This window comes from Sphaerodactylus townsendi, linkage group LG03, assembly GCF_021028975.2.
Source record: "Sphaerodactylus townsendi isolate TG3544 linkage group LG03, MPM_Stown_v2.3, whole genome shotgun sequence".
Taxonomy (NCBI): Eukaryota; Metazoa; Chordata; class Lepidosauria; order Squamata; family Sphaerodactylidae; genus Sphaerodactylus; species Sphaerodactylus townsendi.
The window spans coordinates 141,717,399-141,733,217 of NC_059427.1; the positions used below are offsets into that span (position 1 = coordinate 141,717,399).

At 43.4% G+C, this 15,819-nt stretch overlaps 1 protein-coding gene across 3 annotated transcripts in view; it reads left to right on the top strand.

The window, feature by feature from the left end:
• The window catches only part of FMNL3 (formin like 3), a 112,139-nt gene that overhangs the window by 57,158 nt on the left and 39,162 nt on the right, over positions 1–15,819 (top strand). For all 3 annotated transcript variants that reach the window (XM_048492234.1, XM_048492232.1, XM_048492233.1), the window contains exons 3-6: positions 1,910–1,990; positions 3,009–3,085; positions 11,444–11,527; positions 15,555–15,707. In XM_048492234.1, coding sequence (XP_048348191.1) covers positions 1,910–1,990; positions 3,009–3,085; positions 11,444–11,527; positions 15,555–15,707 — 395 coding nt within the window. The remainder of the gene's footprint in view (positions 1–1,909; positions 1,991–3,008; positions 3,086–11,443; positions 11,528–15,554; positions 15,708–15,819) is intronic.

A 15,819-nucleotide genomic window follows, 5' to 3' on the forward strand; every position in this document is an offset into this window, starting at 1 on the left:
CTGAAGGTCATCAAGAAAAAGGCATTTCCTTTGTTGACCAAAACAAATCTGGACACCCTCCTCCAATCTTCTTCTGACCTGGGCTCTGAGACCTGAACACACAAAATCCACAATCACATATAAGGTTAAGTCCCATATTATGTAAGACTGTCAGTAACATGAAGGGGGAGTTCTAGTCCCTTTGTCAGTGTGTAAAGTGCTGTCAAATTGCAGCTGACTTATGGCAACACAGAAGAGTTTTCAAGGCAAGAGACTGGCAGAGATGGTTTGCCATTGCCTTCCTCTTCATTGCAGCCCTGATATTTCTTTGCAGTCTCCCATTCAAGTATGAATCAGAGCCAGCTCCGCTTAGCTGCTGAGGTCTGGCAAGATCTGGCTGACCTGGCCGATCCATGTCAATGGGCCCCAGTCTCTTAAGTAGATAGTTAGTGGGATGTTGTTGAAGAATTCCTTCCCCATAATAGCTATACATGACAACACCTGGTCACTTTGCGTTGTATCGCAACAACTCTAATCTTAAAGTAATACCAATACTTTATACAGCTATGAAAATCAATTAATACAAGTTCATCTAGTATGGCCTCTGGAGAACATGGGATATTCTTTTTCTCTTTTTGTCGGTACCAAGACAAAAGCATGAGTATGGACAGGGAAAGCCCGTAGAGAGAAGAGAGGATTTTGCAGCCCAATCCCATGCAGAATTATTTAAAATTAAGTCCTTCCTTACTGGATGGGATTAATATGCAAAAAATGCAGATTTAGGATCAACTGACACATTGCAAAGTCTTCATGTCCTTCGTGGGTGCTTTGGGAGTTCCAGGTACATGGACTCAATTTGGTTCAAGACACCCATGCATTGGGAGAGGGGGCTGAAGCCTTCCTCCCTGCATGCCATTTTCCTTATTTAAAATGCAGACAAGGAGCTGTTATTTGCTCCATTGGAGAAACAGCGTGGAAAAGTAAAGGCTTCAACCCCCTCTCCCTGTGCTTTGGTCTCAGACTGAATTGGGCCTTGGAATTAATTTCCAAGCATTTCCAGTGCAGGTCAACAAGACCTATTGCTAGCATGAGGACTTTGTGAATTGTTTTCTATAGTATTTCAGCTAGAGAAAAAGCTATGGAAGAGTCAGAGTCGAGTGTGTATGAATGAAATGGAGCCCAGAAGTGCTTTTGGTGTCCAGATTATTGGTGATATAGACTAAAAGATCATCAGGTATTCAGTTTACTAGGAAAGGGTAAACCACCAGGCATGCTTGAAAGCCAGCATGCTGTAGTGGTAAATAGCAGCTAATCTGGAGAATCAGGTTTGATTCCCCACTCCTATACATGAACATTGGACTCCAACAGAGGCGTAGCAAGGGGGAAAGGTGCCCGGTGCACTGGTGCATCGTCCAGCCCTGCCCCGCCTGGAAGGCCCCCACTCCGCCCTGGAAGGCCCTACTCCATGTCGGAACACCCCTGCCATGCCCCCACAGGGGCATGCGCCCGGTGTATTGCGTACCCCCTGGCCCCCTTGGAGCTACACTTCTGGACTCCAATCCTGGAGAACCAGGTTTAATTCCCCATTTCTTCACATGAATCATTCTGGGTGGCCTTGGGTTAGACACAGTTCTTCAGAGCTGTCTGAGCCCCACCTACCTCACAAGGTGCCTGTGGTGAGTGGTGGTGATTGTAAGCCACTTTGAGAATCCTTATGGTAGAGAAAAAGTGGGGTATAATAACCAACTCTTCTTTTTTTTAAAGTGAAGTCAGAGCTCATGCATAGGAAGACGTATTATATGAATTAATCCATTTGAAGGAAGCCTTTTCTCTCTGTGACCCAGGCAGAGGTTGGTACATTGTGCTTTTAAAGACCTCTCAGCCATTCTCCCCCACCCCCTTCTCTCCCTACATGGCCAACCTGGAACAGGAAAGATTTCAGGTGAAGAACCCACCCCACACATACATTCAGAAACTGAAGAGCTTCCTCGACCCAGGAGTTACTCGGAAGGTAAGTCTTGAAGTATTATATCTACCTTGTGCATGTGTGTTTGAAAGTATGAGTTCCAAAGAACATTCAGGCACACACCTGGCAAAGAATTAAGTATTGACAATTTCTTCCATGCCTGAGCAGGACATGATGTACCACATTACTGGCCGACCTTTTAGTTGTATCTCCCTAAATCCATTCTAATATGTACTAAATTATACATGCTGCTTTCCATTTCTTGTAGTGATCGTGCGAATAGCTGAGGAGCAGGTAGCATTGTGTTGTGGGAAAGACAGAAATGAGTTTTGCAATGACTTTAATCTATTTACATTATCTATCATCTGCCTTTCATACTACGACTTAGTTTATGCCACAGTCAGGCACTCAAGTCCTTGTTTATCCCAAATTCCCCTTGCCTATGTCTGATTAAAGTACTTGTGTGTTGCAGGGTGGTCACTTGCATCCCTGTCTGTGTACATAGTGTTATGATAGACAAGTCTCATATTTTTATGAATAATACCAAAATGATCATAAGTGATTTATAGTTATAGAAAAATCATCTGTTCTTTGGGGACTCCACTACCACATCCCTACTACTGATTTATCCATTTTTCTTTTTCTTTTTTTTTGGCCTTCTAATGTAGATACTGTGAATTCTCAGGGCAGAGTCAAATTCTTCACTATTGTGTACATCAGCTGTGTATATCATTGACATCAACTAGATGATAAACAGAGTAAGAGGAAAGGCAACAAAGAAAAAAAAGGATGAAGAGGAATGGGGAAATTAAATACACTGTAAAGTATTTAAGGCCCCTTCTGCACATGCAGGATAATGCACTTTCAATCCACTTTCACAATTGTTTGCAAGTGGATTTTGCTATTCCATATGGTAAAATCCAGCTGCAAAGTGCATTGAAAGTGGATTGTTCTGCATGTGAGGAAAGGGCCTAACTTGATGGTTGATCTGGCCCTGGGTATGCATGCTTATTAGTGGTGAAGAAACATGCCAGTCATTAAAGTGCGAGCCTTGTCTTTGCAGAAGTTCCGACGAAGGGTGCAAGAATCCACCAAAGTGCTGAAGGAGCTGGAGATCTCTCTAAGGACCAACCACATTGGGTAAGTCAGCAGTAGCCCATCTTTTTGGCAAGCTGCCACTAATCAAATCTAAGTACAGGTATGCCTTGATAGCACATTCTGCAGTACATATGCAGTCTTGTCTTGCATGATCTTGCCTCCATCCTATTGAGCTAAGATGGAGGCAACAGCACAGTGCTGGTGAGGTAGGCAGGAGTGTAGGCCATGCTCTGTAGCCAGAGTCACAGCCTCTCCAACTCCTGTCCTGGTGCATCACAAACTCTCACCTGCTGTGGCCAGTTGTGGTATCCATGTTGCAGAATGACCATCCACTGGGGCTAAGGCCAGCAAGAAATGAGCTGGTTGTGGACTTTAATCTGTGGGGCTGCCAGTGTCATGCCACACTGCCCAAATCAACACTTGTTTCACCTGTGCTGCAAAGTGGCTACCCAGACTTGGATGGACCAGACTTGTCCAGTCTCTTCAGATCTTGAAAGCAAAGCTGGGTTTTAGTACTTGGATTGAAAACCACCAAAGAATTTGAGGGTTGCTATGTAGACCTGATGGCATTTTCCACCATCACCATAAAGTGGTCATCCATTAGGACCAAGATCTTGAAAGAAGAGGCTGATTTTAGACATTAGGTTGTTGTGCTGTATTTCCAGAGATTATATGTTCTTGTGATTTAGGGTTTCACTGGTATCTAATTGTTTAATGGGCCGGCTTCTTATTGACTTTATGAAATTCCACAGAGTATGGGTAATTTGCCAGAGGTGGGAGCAGAACATGCCTGTTGTGCCACAGGTCTTTGATGAGGCCCATCACTTTGGCAGTCAAGATCTGTGACATGATAGGCCTTTTCCACTTAGCTGGGAGATAACCACACTCTTATTTGATGCTTCCCTTTGACCTGAAAATATAGCTGCAGCCTGCCCAAGAACCCCTAGCCTCTGAAAGGTTTCTATGGCTACCGTTGTGAACTGAGGAATTCATCCCCATCACCACCTGTCCTGGCTCCAGCTGGAAGGGAAACGCCAACAAGGGCAGGAAGTCGAACTGTTCCTGTCCTTGGCTTCCGGTCCCTGTTGGGTGGGGGTTCCTCAGGATGGCTGGAACTGACACAGGGAGTGGTGCTAAGTCAGCAAGACCCATGGGCAGGGTCTGAGCAATGAATGATCAGTGACACAGGTGTTGTGTGTGTGCAAATGATGGGGGAAAGATCTGAAATGGAGACGTGCTGGAAGAGTAAATGGCATTTGTTCCAAAACTCTATACTGGTGCAACATTCATCATTCCTAAACATTCCCAGGAGATGGAACCTGTATGACACAAGATCACAGCTTCTGTGATTGTCTCTGTTATAACAGGAGGTAAACTGAGTGCAGAAAAGGAAGATTGTATTGATTCAGAAGGACCAAGGATATATTCAATGAAGTGTACACAAATAATTAGCCATGTCAGGTACCCCTCCAACTTGTAAAGTTCTTGGCAATTTTTATCTGTCAAAAATTCCTCTATTTACACCACCACTAATCTTTATAATAAGAACATTTCTGCTGGATCACACCACTGGTCATCAAGTCCAGAACCCCGTCTTATACTGTGGCCAACTAGTTACTCTGGAGAGCCCAAAGGCAGGGTATAATAGCTAAGGCCTTCCCCTCCTGTTGCCTTTCAGCATTGCTGTTCAGAGCTTTACATTATGTGGAGAGTGACTTTGTCCACACAAGTCACCCAGAACATTTCCAGAATGTCTTCAGTCCCACCTCCTTTACTCAGATGTTTGTCCGCACTCACCTCCTCCAAATGTTTCATGGGTGCTGTGAGGTTGTTTTTTTTTAATTTTGGGGGGGTTATTCATAGAAACGATGCTTCATTGATTCTTGGCTTCAGTTCTTTGTAGCTCTATTTAATCAATGCTTCGTAGATTCAACAACAAATACACACATACACTTACAGAGAGAAATGACAAAAATAGAAGTGAGGGGAAAGGAGTAAAGTTAGTGATGTTAAAAAATGACTCTGAGGAGGAAATTGGGTGACTGCACAGAGGCATGGAAATGGCAACAGGAAAGATGAACCATAATTATGGCCACACAGCAAGGGAAGATGGCTTGGTGATAGTTCAGTAAAAAAAGGTTGTAAAAGGTGTTTTTAAAAAACGGAGAAAAAACTGCTTGGAAACGTTTTCAGAACCATAGAGAGAGAAAAGCAGCAAGCTGGGTACTAATTTTGCCAACTTTGGAAGGATGGAAGGTTGATTCACCCTTGAGCCTGCTCCCTGAACTCGTCTTCTGTTGGGATTGAACTCAGATTGTGAGCAGAGCTTGAACTGCAGTATTGCAGCTTTCCAGTCTGTGCCACAGGGGCTCTATATTACAAAGATACAAAGCCTGAGATTGTGATGAAAGCCTTTATAGGAAAAAAATTCCAGAAATTCGTCTATTAAGGGCAAAATCAAATGAAGGATCTTTGGGCACTATAGAGGCAAATCTGTTAGAGTGAGACTTCTTGCAGGCAAGTAGTACATTTGGCCTAGGAAACAGCAAGCTGCAATATATTTATTAACCTTTCAAATGATACAAGATTCTTTTGTTTCAAGAAGCCCTGTTAACTATGAAAGGAAAAAGCTGGTGTGTGTGCTTTTGCTTTATTTTTATTTGTTTTGTTATAGCCTGCCTTTCTCCAGTGTGGTTGCACACATTCTCCCTGAATTTGTTTTTAGAAACCACAAACAGAAATACAACTGTCTGCCTTTCTGAGCCCTTCCATCACAAGGAGGCAAAATATTATACCATCAGCATTGGTGTCAGTATGGCATGAAGTGACGTGTGTGGCTTTAAAGAAGTTGAAAACACTCCCCGGGGCCTTGGTAAATGACTACCTCTCAATGTCAGGGGACAGGCTAGACAGGATGGCTGGGATCTGGGATCAAATCTCCAAGTAAGTGTTTTAGCAAAACCAAGTTGTACAGAATAGCAAATATGGATTGGGGCAACAATGCTGGAGAAAGGAAGAGTTGACTCTTCTCTCCCAATGCAAGCCTTCCTTATCAAAAATGGCTCCACTCAGCTGCTTTAAGCCACAACGTGCACAAAAGTCAGGTCCCCATATTCTTCCTCACCCTAGAGCTTCAAGCAGTTGGGAGGGGGCATTTCTGATCAGGAAAAGTGTCAGGGTGAAGAATTCAATTCCCTCTCGTCCAGCCCATAACCCTGATCTAAATCTCCTCCCTTCTGTGTGGCTTTTTGCATGTCTGGGAATCTGGTCTCAAATCTATAGTATTACCTATTTGTCATTGGTAGAATGGGAATAATTGTGCTTTAGGAGCATGTATTACTTAGCAGTTAAGTGCATAAGCTTTTAGCGTAAAGGTACCTGATCCCAATCCTATTACTGTATTATCTATCTCAGCACACATGTGGTACTGTTATCCTGCTGCCCTACTCTGCAGGTCTGTTGTTATTACCACTGTGACCATACATCTGAAATGGAAATAGGGAAAGCAGTGTATAAAACCAGGTATTACTATTACTTCACAAAGTTGTTATGAAGATAATCCAAATAAACATTTTAAAGTACTGTGTAAACAAAATGTGCTATAAAATGTTTTATAGCAATAATACAGTAGCAGTTACTACAATTACAAAGGTTTAGTATATAACAGAACCTAGCACTAGTTTTGCACCCACAGATTTTCTACAATTAGACATCTATAAATCACTCATGCTTTATATTTTTTACTTCAGAGTTACTTGCAGGGCTATTCCTTCTGCATAAACAATCTTACTAGAGTATGTTCTGTATGTATACTGCACAGATATAGAAAGAAGTAGTGGATGAGAATTCACTACCCTTTGCACCTGTAGCAAAAAACAACTAAGCTTCTAGTCCTTAGTCCTGAAAAAAAGTATGGTTGAAAAAGTATGAGCAAATTTGTCTGTGAAATTGCAGTTGAGGGGGCAGGGATAGAGGTGTTGAGTATTATTTTAGGAGAAATTAAATAAAGCTTCAACATTTTTATTATAATTCAGTGAACCCTCAACAACTAAAGGTACAGGTAGCCTCCTGTGCAAGCACCAGATCGTTACTGACCCATGTCACATCATGACATTTACTAGGCAGACTATGGTCATTTCTGCATGTACTATTTACTATATGGCTGAGAAGCAGTTGCTTCTCTAACTTTTCTTCACACAAAGCTTACATCATTCTTTTCCCCTCATGGTTTTTGTTTACCCACCTGTGAAGTGTTCCTATCCAAGCCAATCTGCAATTTTTGCCTGTTCATCTGCCTCCTGCTTGTTGTTTCCATGGAACCTCCATTTGGGGAGATTGCCTGTTGCCTTTTTGTTGCTGCCATTACTGTTTTTGGCCTAATGTTAGTTTGCAGACCTGCCTCAATTAAACTAGGCAGCTGATAAGAAAAAAGAGTCATACTGAGCAATAAACACCTGTCTTGCAAGAGGCTATGGAAGGGTGGGGGGGGGGGAGAAAGCTATCCAGCCAGCTGTGGCAGCTGGGGTGGAGGAGAGACGAGGAAGGTTGGCAAGAGCTTTGTTAACAAACCCAGCTTTGTCAATTTCACTGGGTTCACTACTCCAGCAATGAGCAGTGATAATTTTTACTGTGATAATTTTTTTTAAATCCCTTCTGATCGTCCTGAAATGATGGCCTGAAAAGTGGGAGGAACTATTGTGGTGTGAGTGGGCAAAGGCAGGGAGGAGCAAGAAAACCCAATGAAGGCTTAATGAATAATAATCTCCTTCGGTCTTATTTATATTATTTGTTTGTTTGTTTGTTTATTAGATTTGGTATACCACCCCATCCCCTAAGGGCTCTGGGTGGTGTACAGATCAACCAACAAAGCAGAATCTTTCTGTGAAGGGAGAAAAATTCACACTTTAAGGGCTTTTGGAAACCACAGGGATTCTCTGATCTGAGGGCAGGGTGACTGCTGACAAGGGGCAAACATGGCATAACTGAGAATCAAACCCAAAGGGAATGTACACTCAAAGCAAAGGAGACCACATATGCATAAATGGCCCTTGTTTTCAGGGGGGTTTGCCATTGCCTTCCCCAGTCATGTACACTACCTACAGCAAGCTGAGCACTCATTTTACCGACATCAGAAGGATGGAAGGCTGAGTCAACCTCGAGTTATGTACCTGAAACCCATTTCCATCAGGATCAGTACTGCAGTTTGCCACTCTGCACCAATGAGACTGCCTCATACAATGAACAGAACTAACAAATTCAAAAAAATCATTGTGTTCCATCTTGGTGTAGAATATGGGTGGTACTGCACTGTGGCATTTTTCTCTATAAATTCATGACAATAACCAGAACAGAATGAAGAAAATACTGGTTGTAGAGTAAGCAGCACATGCATATAGCTCCAAAATAAGTCTTTAGGGATGTATCAGTGTGGTGGGGTGGGGCAAGCATTTGAGCTGTAATAGGAATGTTCAAGTACAAAAGATAGCTCTGTGTTCCATCTATGAACTGTTGGAGGGTAGTTGATTGCATGTGAAAAGACCTAGGGTTATTCTGCACATGTGGTTTATGTTGGTTTTGGTCCCAAATTATTTCAGCTTTTCCCCTCTTTCCCACACATTTTGCCCATAAATAAGTGGCTTCGATTTTTCCTCAGCTTTTCTCCAACTTTTGTACAAGCATTTTTACCACGAGATTTCTTTTTCAAGCCAAATGTCAATTGGCTTCACTCAATGCGCAGAAATAGTCCATACGGGTTTTTCTTCACTGCCCGTTGACACCCCCCTCCCACGCCCACATCCAACCTCCTCAGTTGATTCCACACATCCCTCCGGCCTTTCCCCTCCCCTCCACCTCAGACTTCCTCAGCGGTGGTGGTGGGGAGCCACTTGTGCTGCCTTTTCTGTAGGGAGACTGTATATGATGATGGTTACTACTTGTTGAAAATGGTTTGCTACACATATTATTTAAAATAGCTCCAGTTAATACATAGTTTAAATGCTTGCATATCAACTGCCAAGAAAATCAGGCACAAGTTGTGCATGTGGAATAGTCCCTTATCTGCTGTAAACAGTCCTCCTGCCCTTGAGAAAAGTCCCTCTGGCTTTATGGGCCTTAGTTTTGTTTTTCTGAAAAGAACAGCCTTGCTAGATTAGCTGAATCCTGAACTGGAGAACGAATAGATGTGAGAACCACTAACAGTGTTGAGGCATCAGAGGCTCATTCAGCAGCTGCTATATACTTTTCTATGCCTTTAACAGGCATGGACAAACACACAGAGTCATGGGTCACTTCAGAGTCATATGGAGCTATATTTTCACTACAGCTGATCACTGCAGGCACCATGTTTGCTCCTGGTTTCTGCTTGAAGCAAAAAGTGGCCTGGATTTTGCGGACTGAATTTTAGATTGTGATACCTTAGTGGCAGGACCATTTGGTTTCTTCCATCCCTATGATACTATATGCCACTCTCATATATATGTATCTGTGTGCCCACCCCATATCCATGTCCTGCAAAATTAGACACAGGCTCTTACCATAATGTCAGACAATTGCATCATCTGTCCCAGTACTGTCTATGCTGGCTAGAAGCGGCTCTGAAGACTGACATCGTTCCTGATCCTTTACTTGAAGATAACAGAGATTGAGTTTAGGGCTTTTTGCATGCAAACTCAGTGTTCTGCTATTGAGCTAAGGTTAGAGTACAGGCACAAACATTTTTACACCTAAAGCATGTTTAAAACACTTATGAAGAATCTATACCCATTTACATGGAAATCAACTAATGCAGAGGAAGTCACACACAACCACAATTCCTGTTCTTGTACCTAACCAGAACTATGATTGGATTTGACTCCAGCAGCTTCTGCTTCTACCTCCTGCCCTTTAACCTCTGGCAAAATGTGTTTAGTGCCCTAAAATAGCAGCCACTGGAGTCAGACAGGAAACATACTGGGGGGTGGAAACTGGAATACAGACAGGCAGGAAATGGGTGGGCGTGTTGTTCCCCTGTCCCACAGAGAATGTTGGGGGGGGGGGGTGAGAAAGAAAACGAACAAATGCACAGTTTCGGCCTCCAAATGATTGATTAACTAAATTACATTCAGCCTTAACTGCATCTGGAAATAATGCACACTGAACAACCAGCCTCATAGTCACACAGTGTCCTCCTGCTTATGAGGTAGTTGTTGTTCAGGACAGGCCCACGTACGTAAACGTACCACAGCTGTACAATTATCTCCTGTGAATTTAGCAGATTCTCTCCACGCAGAATAGAATCTTGTTGGATCATCTCATATTCTCTCTCTCTCTCTCTCTCTCTCTCTCTCTCTCTCTCTCTCTCTCTCACACACACACACACACACACACACACACACACACACACACACACACACCGTTTTATCCTTGCTTGCAGAAGGGACGGGGGGTGGTGGAGAAACTAGCAAATTCTTACAGAGAGCTACTGAGGCCCTTCGTGAAATCCTCCCTGTTCTGACACTGAAAGATAAAGCCCTGCCAGTTGCTTTATTTACATGCATCTGGGGATGCCGCAATCTCCCCACACACACACATTGGGTGGGCCAAGACTGACTTCCCTCTGAATTTATTATCTCTGTCCTCTGTCCTCTGAACCCCATCCAGTTTGCTCATGTCTGTCCAAAAGCACAGAGCCCCAGATGGAACACAGTCTTGGAAATTAACTGAGTTTGAGCAATGCTGTATGAAGTGTGGGTAGATTGGGAATGCTGTGTATCTTGTATGCAGCATGACATCTTTTAAGGCTGTGCCACAGTTTGAGAGTCAAAGTGCTTGTTGGATTGGCTAATCCATGATCAGGTCTTCCAATAGTAAGGATAAAAAAACCCTCCTCCCCCAGTTTGAATCGGGACATATATAATGCTGGTGCCAAGGAGGTTAACTCTTCCTGTGCTGTTTCCTGTATAGAGATTATCCTGTCCTGCAGCTCCTATGAATTCCAGTAAGGGGAGTCAGATACAATATAATGATTTTTTTTCTCCATACTGAGACTTATAGCTAGCTAGATAATTCTGTTATGGAAATGGCAGGGGAAAGGGTTAAACTTTCTCCTGCCCCCAGTGTTTCTTATTGCTACTATTGGGAGATCTGATCACCGGCTCCCAGTGTAATGTATAATTTAATCTTAAAGGAGTTATTACTCCCCTTTCCTCCCCCTGCCCCATTTCACTGTTGAGTCTGGTTTTGCTGGTCTTGGTGTTCGGCCAGCTCTGCTGAGCTGTCTAGAGACTGGGGATGAGGAGGGAAAGGATGCTGAGTTTGAGAACAGGCCTCAAAAAGCAACAGTATAAATTTCAAATGATGTACAGGGGGGAGTGAGGGTTGCCTTTGGGTAATAAAGCACATTCTTGTCTTTTTCATTTGCAGGTGGGTGCGTGAGTTTCTCAATGATGAAAACAAAGGCCTTGATGTACTCGTGGATTACCTCTCCTTTGCTCAGTGTGCAGTGATGTAAGTGTCTGCATATCATTCAACGTACCCTAGACCTTCCTGCCTCCTCTTCACTCTACCTCATCTTTGTGTAGGATTGGAGTCTGGTGCAGTACTAGAGCTGTGCTTATTTGTTTTTATTTACTGCACTTCTGTCTCAAGTCTTCTTATCCTGGAACTCCATCCTGGAACAGAAGGGGCCAGAGCTGCTCAGCAGCAGCAAAGTTGCCATTTATCATGTGCTTTCCAGTTGCATCTTGGGGGCTGAGACTATGCACTAATTATGCACCCATGTCTTATTCCATCCTTTGTCAGCAGGAAATTCACCTGCCTTTCATGCGGGGCAAGTAGCCCATATTTCACACTCTCATCCCCACCTCTTCAGAATTTTTCTTGCTCGGCGCAGGAGTAACACATTTCCTTGCTGTTGCCATGACACATTGCCTGTGGGTGTTTCCACGTCCACAAAATTTGCATGGGGAATTAGCATGGGGAAGTTGTATCACACCTGCATGGATTAGTGTCCTGCCACTTATGAGCTCTTATTTCACCCCTCATACTACATCTATTGCTCCTTGACTAAAGCCTGCTTTTTTGCAGGGAGGAATACACAAATTAAACATATTTCAAAGGAATGTAACAATAATATATTGATGCATTGATATATTGATACATCAATGTTACTGCCAGTGAGAAACAATGGATTTTACGGTATGGATGAAGAAGGTAGCAAAAACACTTCCCCCAGATGCACTATAATGGTTTTTTTTCTATTGGGAAACTACATTGATCAGAAACAAGCATAGGGAAACCCAGCTAGGATTTGACCTGTTCTGCCAGGAGGGCTGGCAATACCCCACAAATGGCAGAAACTCCCAATCAAAGTAGATTTTGGAAAATAAGCATTCATGTAGTATTTATGTAGTGATCCACTGATGGTTGCTAGTTGAACAAAGGATTCCAAGATTGGTGGGATTCCCATCCAAGTTGGGCAGGCATGCCGGGCAACGAGCTCTCCAGGGCTGGCTGAAGCCAGCACGGATCCCCTGACAAACAGAGGTCTTACAGTTGCAGTTCACAGATATTTGGCACATTTTTCACATTATTAATACATCAACGTTATTAATATGTCAAGATAAAAGAAAAATAATAATAAAATAAAATTTACCCACTCAACCAGAGAGCAGAAAAAAATGAAAGTTGGAGGAGATGAGGAGAGGGCTGGCCAAAAAAGCGGAGGAGAGTGGATGACACAAGTGTAGGAGAACACTGTTATGGGTGGGGGAAAGGAGGAGAGGGGAGGGAGGAAAAAACCCGAAGGAGGCATTGCATGCACATTTACTTTGCCTTCCCTGTGAAGTGAAAAAAAAGGTGGGTTTTGCCCTCACCTGGAAAACGCGGGGCTTCCCCTTTAAAAACTGCGGTCAGAGCAGTTGCATAAGGGACAGTGTAATCCAAACCATATATTGGAACTACTCTGTGGTTAAAAATCTGATCCGAAGCAAAAGGCTGTTTGAAGCAGGAAATACATAAGTGCATAATGGGCCTACGTGAATCTCAAAGAATGATACTAGTCATTATAGTTTGTTTTAATGCAAGTTGGTGTGGCTTGACATGTTCTGCTCTCTGGTGATTATGCAGAGCTTGGTCTTATGTGGGGGAGGGGTTTTACCTCATTCAAATTTTCAGGTGAAAAGAAGAATTCCTGTTTCTAACATTTTACATTCCAAGATCTTTTCACAGCTCTGAGGCTTCCTTACCTTTTAACTATTGCACTTTGACCTCTTTGTTTCAGTTCATCTGATAGTCATCACCTTGTTGGGAGGGAAAATCTGCTTGTTAGAATCACAAAAATGGACCTGTTAGGGAGTTGGCTTAATTGTGGGTGGGGGTAGATGGTTCAGATCCAAGCGGTTGTTTCAGGCTGACTGTGATTATTCAATGAAACAGTGGTGTAGCGCCAATGGGGTGGAACGCCCCGGTAGCACAAAGGCACGTAGGCGTGGTGGGAGTGTTCTGGGGTGTGGCAGGGGCGCAGGGTGCACATGTGACCTGAGTGCTGTTCCCCCTCGCTCTTCCCCTGCAATGAGACAAGAATGCTAATTAAGGATTTTCAGTCAATCAATTATCTGGTGTATTGTTGATTAATGGAGTAGTTTCATGGAAAGTAACTTGCATATTTCTGAAATCCATAGGTGTTTTTCTGAGGATATCAAAGAATGTGTAACATGACTTACAATTTACAGTACAGAGCCAAAACCCTTGTGGTCATACTCCAGTCTATACCGGGTGTTTATTTTCTTAGTTGGGTTCGTGAGTTCAGTGATGGAAGCTGGAGTCTGAAATATAGCAAGTAGAAATTAATGCTCTGTTGCCCAAGCAAGAGCAGAAGATTCTTGGGATTGATACCAGACAGACCAGCCCCGAGATTTCATGGCAAGTGGCAATTTCAGGGACTGATGTTTTCCATCTTGGTTCCCAAGTGTACTTTAAGAAGACATTGAAGTCGAGTACTTACAGTCTGTGAACCATGAAACTCCTTTATTGTCCCTAAGAATTAGAAGTAAAGCCAATATTTGATATGTACAGCTCTGAATGGTTTTGAGAAATAAATAAGCACACTCCTCAGTCTCAACTCAACTGCTTGAGAAATTTCTCCTATTAATTAATTAGCAACTGTGTTAATTGATTATCTGCTGGTTTAAATTTATGTACGTTTAATAGAAACATAAGATGAGAGAAACACGTCAAAAGAAGAAAATGTTTGGTTTTGGCCCACATTTTGGGTGACCTTCATTAAAGTGGGAACTTCTCAGGAGACCTTACTGCCTTTGTTTCTTAGCTTTGTTCTTGCTTCTATTTGGCCGTTTCTGCCCAGTCCAAATATCCCAGGATGGGCACGTGAAATGTCCCAGTTCATGCAAGTTTTCCACATGGTTCCCAGTGCTAAAGCTGGCCTGCCCTGGTGTTTCCCTGCGCTATTTCCCTTAGCCTGGGATTTTTAAAAATTGTCAAATTGGGGATTCTTTTCAAATATTCCTGCTGTGCAAACACTATGGGAGCAGAACCGGTTTCTTTTTCCCACCTCACTGCTCTGGGTCTACCAATTAAGAGGAATGCACTTGCAGTGTAAATACAAAAGACCTGGGCTCATGCAGAACAAACTGGATCATTACCTCCTGGTCCTAACTGGGCTCCTGGAAGGAAATGGGCAGCCATGCAGAGGGAGAAACCGGGATAAAATAGACCCAGGTTTAAAAAACCCAGTGGTACACAGGTATAATTTTGTCGTGCAGAAACAAGTTTTGATTTCTTTTAGGCACCTACCTAAGCTGCTTATGAACTAGTTGAATCCTACAGGTCCAGTGTATGAGGAATGCTTTTTACATATCATGTCTCTTTGATCAGAACCATCTGTCTGTGGCACAGCCTGCTGCTGACATGGAGTGTGTTTTCCATTCTAACCCAGTTTTTACTAGGAGAGATTGGGATGTGCTTTCTTAAACTTACCACTATTTATCCTGTCATATTCATGTTCTGCTGCCTACATGTATTTCACCACATACAAAGAAAGAATTATTGGTGAGAAACTTGCCACATAGGAAAGGCAGCTCCCCTTTAACAAGGAACTCACTATGACTTGGATTCAGTGGTAGCTTCTGCTGATGGAGGGATTTATATCAGTGATGCACAACTTTCTCACCTCCCTTCCTGTAGCCCACAATGCCCTCCAAAATGCTGCTCATGAAGGAAAGGGACACCCAGGGACAGCATGACAGAGGAGTCAGGGTGTACAGTGGGATGGTGGAATTGGTGACAATTGCACCCCCTACTTCCTCGTGGGTGAAATCCTCCACTGGATCCAATTTGGGCTCATATCCTGCAAATGCAGCAAAAGTGCATAGTGTACGTGGGTGCCTCATTGCGTTCTGCGCTGCTGGCTTGTGGTCTGCAGTAGCCTCGCAAATCTAGCGCTTGAGCCGTCTGTGCAGCTTTTGCCCTGAAGCTTCTCTGTGTGTATGGTGTGTGTCCACTCTCTGCCTTCCAGGTTTGATTTTGAGGGTCTGGAAAGTGGTGAGGATGGAGCGCTAGAGAAGCTGAAATCCTGGAGCAGGTCCATAGAGGATCTGCAGCATCCCAGTGCCTTATCTGCTCCCTACGCCAACAGCCTTGCTCGCTCTGCGCGCCAGTCTGCCCTCCGGTATGTACTGTTGCCCCAGCTCTGCTCCACTGGAGTGTACTCCTTTTTAGCTCTGACTTTGACCCTAATAACAAGCCTTCCCTGCTTTCTGCCCTCTAGGGCAGGGATGGCC